Source organism: Rutilus rutilus, assembly GCF_951802725.1.
Source record: "Rutilus rutilus genome assembly, chromosome: 14".
NCBI lineage: Eukaryota > Metazoa > Chordata > Actinopteri > Cypriniformes > Leuciscidae > Rutilus > Rutilus rutilus.
The window spans coordinates 37,796,882-37,802,881 of NC_140219.1; the positions used below are offsets into that span (position 1 = coordinate 37,796,882).

At 37.1% G+C, this 6,000-nt stretch overlaps 1 protein-coding gene across 5 annotated transcripts in view; it reads right to left on the reverse strand.

Annotated features, from left to right (window-relative positions):
• The window catches only part of jakmip1 (janus kinase and microtubule interacting protein 1), a 48,349-nt gene that overhangs the window by 5,416 nt on the left and 36,933 nt on the right, over positions 1–6,000 (reverse strand). For 3 of the 5 annotated variants that reach the window (XM_084430762.1, XM_084430763.1, XM_084430761.1), the window contains 3 exons: positions 5,664–5,726; positions 5,463–5,561; positions 465–560 (listed from right to left, as the gene is read on the reverse strand). In XM_084430762.1, the coding sequence (XP_084286888.1) occupies positions 465–560; positions 5,463–5,561; positions 5,664–5,726 (258 nt within the window). The remainder of the gene's footprint in view (positions 1–464; positions 561–5,462; positions 5,562–5,663; positions 5,727–6,000) is intronic. The other 2 variants (XR_014629863.1, XM_084430764.1) reach the window with 1 other exon arrangement.

The window sequence follows — 6,000 nt, forward strand, 5'->3', positions numbered from 1 at the left end:
CAACCTGTACTGTATAAAGCGCTATAAAAATAAAGGTGACTTGACATCCGAATTTCACTCATACTTCCCACATTCATACTATATAGAACATACTTTTTTTAACAGTCGTGAGGTTCAAATTCAAATGTAGTACCTACTCAGATAGTTAGCGATTTCGGACGTAGCGTGTGAATTTTTGGGCATGATATTTAAATGACGATTGTTTCACCCGCCACATTTATCAACGTCTGATCATTCATGAGGGGATTGGCTGTGTACGAATGTTTGATGAATCACATGTGTGATGTTTGATGAACCCAGTTGTAAGATGATTTCTGCACTCATTTCTACGTTAGATTGATAAATGAGGCTTATTATTTCTATACTTAGTATATTTTAAATGAAACACCTTGACATTAGTTATTTTGGCATTAAATGGTTGTATGTCAGTATGTGTGTGTGTGCATGCACAGGTGTGTTTTTACCTTGACACCCTCTTGTTGGCAGTGTAGCTGTAGGATACTGTTGTTTTCAGAGGCAGAGATTTGCAGGTTAAAGGCAGGAGAACGCCGTTCCCTCTCCTATTGGTTAAAAGAATAACTGGTGGTGAAATATACAGAGAAAACTTATTTCGGGCGTAATAGTATCTGTAGAGAAACTGTTGTTTTAAAGGGATAGTTTCAAAATTCTAATTCTGGAATTGTTCAACCAAAAATAAATCATTCCCTTTCAGGAGAACTCGCGTTGCGTCGAGATGGCGCTGTGGGAACGCTCTGCTGGAGCACTTGTGAAATCAGTCCAGTGGCGTACAGGCGGGTGACGTCATGGCAGGAGCTATAAAGCGCAGCCAGACCAAACACTGTCAGCTTCTGTGTCTTCAGCAAGCGCTCTGTGTGAAACTGTCTCTGTCTATTTATTGTTGTTTGTCCACAAGTATAATATATCTAGTCAGGAACATAATGGCGTATAGGACTATAAAGACCTTGTTTACTTGTCTGGTTGATCATTGGCTGCATTTAATTCTGAGGAAATGAATTGTGAAATTTCCTGGGTGGAAATGAATAACACCTCATTATACGGTGCCCGTCTCCCTTTGGTGCCCTCAGGGGCCGTTCTGCCAACCCCATCACCTCGTGTGCTTCAGGGCGCAATGGTCTCCAGCGAGATCTAGTCTCAGCTGGGATTCTCGGCCGCTCCGAGGAGGCTCTCAGAGCAATCAGTTCGGCTGTTCCCTGCCGGTGCGCCGCGGTTGCTTGAGTAATACCAGAGACCAGTCTCGAGAGGCTGGTTCTCTTAGTTTCCAGGGGGAGGTGGTTAACACCTCACTATACAGTGCCAGTTTCCCTACCATGCCTTCGGGGGCCATTCTGCCAACCCCGCCACCTCGTGTGCGTCAGGGCACAGCAGTCTCCGACGAGCACATATGTTCGCCCAACACGAGTTCCCTTGAAAAGGAACACCTCGGTTACGACTGTAACCTCTGTTCCCTGAAGAGGGACATAAACATTGCGTGACCCTGCCATACTTCCAGAGAGCCTGTGATCGGAAGTTGACAATGTTTGGTCTGGGTGCGTCACCCGCCGATACGCCATTGGACTGATTTCACAAGTGCTTCACGACGCAATCACACAGTGCATTTCCACAGCGCCAATCTCGACGCAACGTCTCGTTCCCTCTTCAGGGAACCGAGGTTACAGTCGTAACCGAGGCGTTCTTTCTTCAGCTGAACAACAAAAAAAAAGAGATTTTTTTTAAAGAATATCCTAACAGCTCTTCAACATACAAAAAAAAAATATATACATATATATATCTACAGTACCAGTCAAAAGTTTGGAAACATTACTATTTTTAATGTTTTTGAAAGAAGTCTCTTATGCTCATCAAGCCTGCAGTTAAAAAAAAAAACTAAAAAAACAGTAATATTATGAAATATTATTACAATTTAAAATAATGGTTCTCTTTTTTAATATATTTTAAAATGTAATTTATTTTTGTGATGCAAAGCTGAATTTTCATCAGCAAGTACTCCAGTCTTTGGTGTCTTATGATCCTTCAGAAATCATTCTAATATGCTGATTTATGATCAATGTTGGAAACAGTTGTGCTGCTTAATATTTTTTTAATAACCTGAGATACTTTTTTCAGGATTATTTGATGAATAAAAAGTTAAAAAGAACTGTATTTATTTAGAATAGAAATCTTTTGTAACAAACAATATACACTACCGTTCAAAAGTTTGGGAACAATAACTTTTTTTTTTTAAAGAAATTAGTACTTTAATTCAACAAGGATGCGTTAAATTGATAAAAGGTGATGGTAACGATTTATATTGTTAGAAATGTTTTTATTTTGAATAAATGCTGTTTTTATGAATAAATGCTGTTAACGTTTTACTCATCAATGAATCCTGAAAAAAGTATTCCAACAAAAAATATTAAGCAGCACAACTGTTTCCAACATTGATCATAAATCAGCATATTAGAATGATTTCTGAAGGATCATAAGACACCAAAGACTGGAGTACTTGCTGATGAAAATTCAGCTTTGCATCACAAAAATAAATTACATTTTAAAATATATTAAAAAAGAGAACCATTATTTTAAATTGTAATAATATTTCATAATATTACTGTTTTTTTTTGTTTTTTTTTAACTGCAGGCTTGATGAGCATAAGAGACTTCTTGCAAAAACATTAAAAATAGTAATGTTTCCAAACTTTTGACTGGTACTGTAGATATATAAAAAAAATACAAAACAAAGCACATAAAAGTGGTCCATGCGCTATATTCCATGTCTTCTAAAGTCATACAATGGATGGTGAAATAACTTACATTTGGTCTACCATGAGACTTCAGGAGACTGGGAATATCATGCACTCTTATGATAGGCCAGCTTTAATGGTGTGTCTTTCGCCTTTGTTAGCGTGCGCTTAACTGAATTGAATGTGCAGTTGTAGTGTACTTCAAATCACCAAAGTATATTTTTTAGAAACTGTTTAAAAACTCACAGATAATACAGTATCATCACAGTATAAAATGTCACTTGAGCACTTAAGAAGAGCACACTTTCATGGCTATTTTTCTTTAGCACACAAGTACGCTTTTTTTAATAGTGTCAAATTTAAAGTTTTCCCTTAAAGTATGTCTAAATCATGTTTTAATAAACCTTTGTCTTGTTTTAAAGAGCACTTTTTCTGACTAAAGACAGACTATAATTTGACCTGTACTGTTATTTGATAATACATTTAAAATTAATATTTAAAAATAGTATTTAAATATAGAAAAATACAAATGACAATACAATGATTTTAGTCAATAATAAATGCTCGTCAGTACAATCCGCAGTAACTTTAACCATAATTCAGAAACAATATAAAGAATTATGAAATTACATGTAAAGATGTACTTGATCAAAAAGCACTAAAACTAATTGCATTTAAATTTAAAATATGATAAATTTTCATATAATTGTAAATAGCATGCAGTCATCAGTTCACACTGAAGTATATTATATTATTAAGAGTATATATTAATATATCGTTTTCACAAGGGCAGCTTCCACTTGCAGGATATTCTTCAAACATTCACTATCTAGTGTTCAGCAGAATAAAGAAAGGAATACGTGTTTGAAAGGGCATGAGGGTTATGGGGATATTTTGGGGAAGAATCCGCACAGGTTATTATAATATCACACCAAACACAATCAAACAACAGTATGGACCAGAATGTGTGCAGATCCTATAAATATAGTTGAATACTGTAGGCTTATGTTCCTCTACTGTACGTCGCTTTTGGATGAAGTGACTGCTGATTCCATCGTCACTACGTCACATGACCCAACTCTGATTAGAAGAGCCACAGAATGGCTTAAAACACTAAGAATAGGAATTGTGACACGATGCTGAAAGACAAATGAAGCTATTCTGAGAATCTTTTCCTGCTGTTATCAGGCCATTCAGGTGTGGAACGATATGAGGACGAGTGAATGATGAGGGAATGCTCAGGTTTGGATGAACGTTCACTTTGAGCACACTTATATAATCAGATGTTTCAGCTGAAATACTCACTCCAGTGTTTGTAGTAAGTGTGTGTAAAGTGCTCTTTCCTCCTGGTTTCTGCACTTACTGTACAGGGGTGATCAGGACACACACTAACACGGGGCTAGTTGTCACACACATGGTTTAAAACCTTCCACACAGGCCAGCATGACGGGACTTGGTGTGTTTACTAGTTATCATATCAATACTATATAAAGAAAAGATTGTAGCAAAATTAAAAAATCTTTGGAAGATATCACTGAACATTTATTTAACCATGGCAAAAGTACATTTTTTACGTGTGTTAATTTTTCATGTTTTTTTTTTTTTTTTTGGTGTTTATTTAAAATGAGACAAATCTGATATTATTTTAATCTCCAATCAGTTGAGATAGTGGTTTCATGCTGATCTAACTAGCAGAAGACACTCGCCACAGGCAAACATTGTCACAGGCGGGGCATGTTGTCACACTGCGTTACAATGAGAACTATTATATTATATTCTATACTTTTATGAATTCTACTGAGAAAACATGAGAAAAAGGTCAATAAAGACTCAATGTTCAGAAATTATTAATTATTATTATGTTCTGAACTGTGCTGTATAGCTGTGTTTTATTGCGTGTTTGTTGTCAAACTAAAATAAAAAAAAAATATATATATATATATATATATATATATTAATGCCTTTATTTTATATAAAAAAAGTTAATAATTGTATTTTATTGACAAAATATTTTAGTTTGTCTTGTATATTTTTTAATTAGATAATATTTGAATCTGTCATATGTTATAATGAACCCCACCTATGGGGCATGTTGTCACATTCCACTTCCACTCTGTCAGGGTAAATCAAGAAACAAATATACACCTTATTAATGAAACAAAACCACATGATTGTACTAGACATGTGTGAAATTAATGTGTGACCAAATAACCTCACTGAACCCACACTGGATTTCCACAAACTGAGGAGGTGTTAGTGTGTGTCCCGCTCTCCTCTACTGTACGTCTGATACTGTAGTGAACAACATCCTCACAGATAATCCACAGCAATCACACGTGTGATATCTACACAACAGATGCATGACATTATTAAAGCATTCAAAAACAGAACATATTTTGGGATGATGATGTGCAGAATGAAATTTGACATAACCAGTAAATAATAGAGAGTGTGTGCATGTAAACAAAGGTGTGACGTCACACACACACAAATAAAACACAGCATGCGGGAGATGTGCAGTCCAACAGAAAAAGATTGGTGAGGAGTTTCATTCAAATAACTTTTATTCCATTGAAACGTATATATTTAACAAAACAATGGTGATATAAATATACAGATTTGAAAACATGAGCACATTCAGAGTGTGTGTGAGGACTGGTGTGTGTAGACGTGAGCCGGGTTTGAGCGCTGATGATGCGGGAGCAAAACACACTCTCTTACTTCCAGCTCCAGGATCCTGAACTCCAGCAGCTCGTTCTGATCCAGCGTATCCCGAACCTCTGAGCGTAAGCGCATCTCACACTGCTCCAGCGAGGCTATCTACCACACACACACACACAGAGAGAGAGAGAGAAACACACACCGGCCAGTGTTAGTGCTTGTGTTTGAGTGTGTGTGTATTAGAGGACTCGACGGCTCTACCTTTTCTCTGAGCTCCTGGTTCATCCTGATGAGGTTCTGCTTTTCCTCCGCCCACTTTGAGTCCTGCATCACACACACACACACACACACACACCGCTACACGTTACACTACTAACACTTCTCTAACACTCCTATTCCTCACTACACACTAATCACACACACACTCTCATTCGCTCGTGTCAATCAAAGCACAACAAATAATCAGTCTGAAACAATCAGCTCAACATAAACAGAGCAAACACGCACACACACACACACACACACACACACACACACACACGCGCGCACTCACACACACACACGCACGCACACACACACACACACACACACACACGCA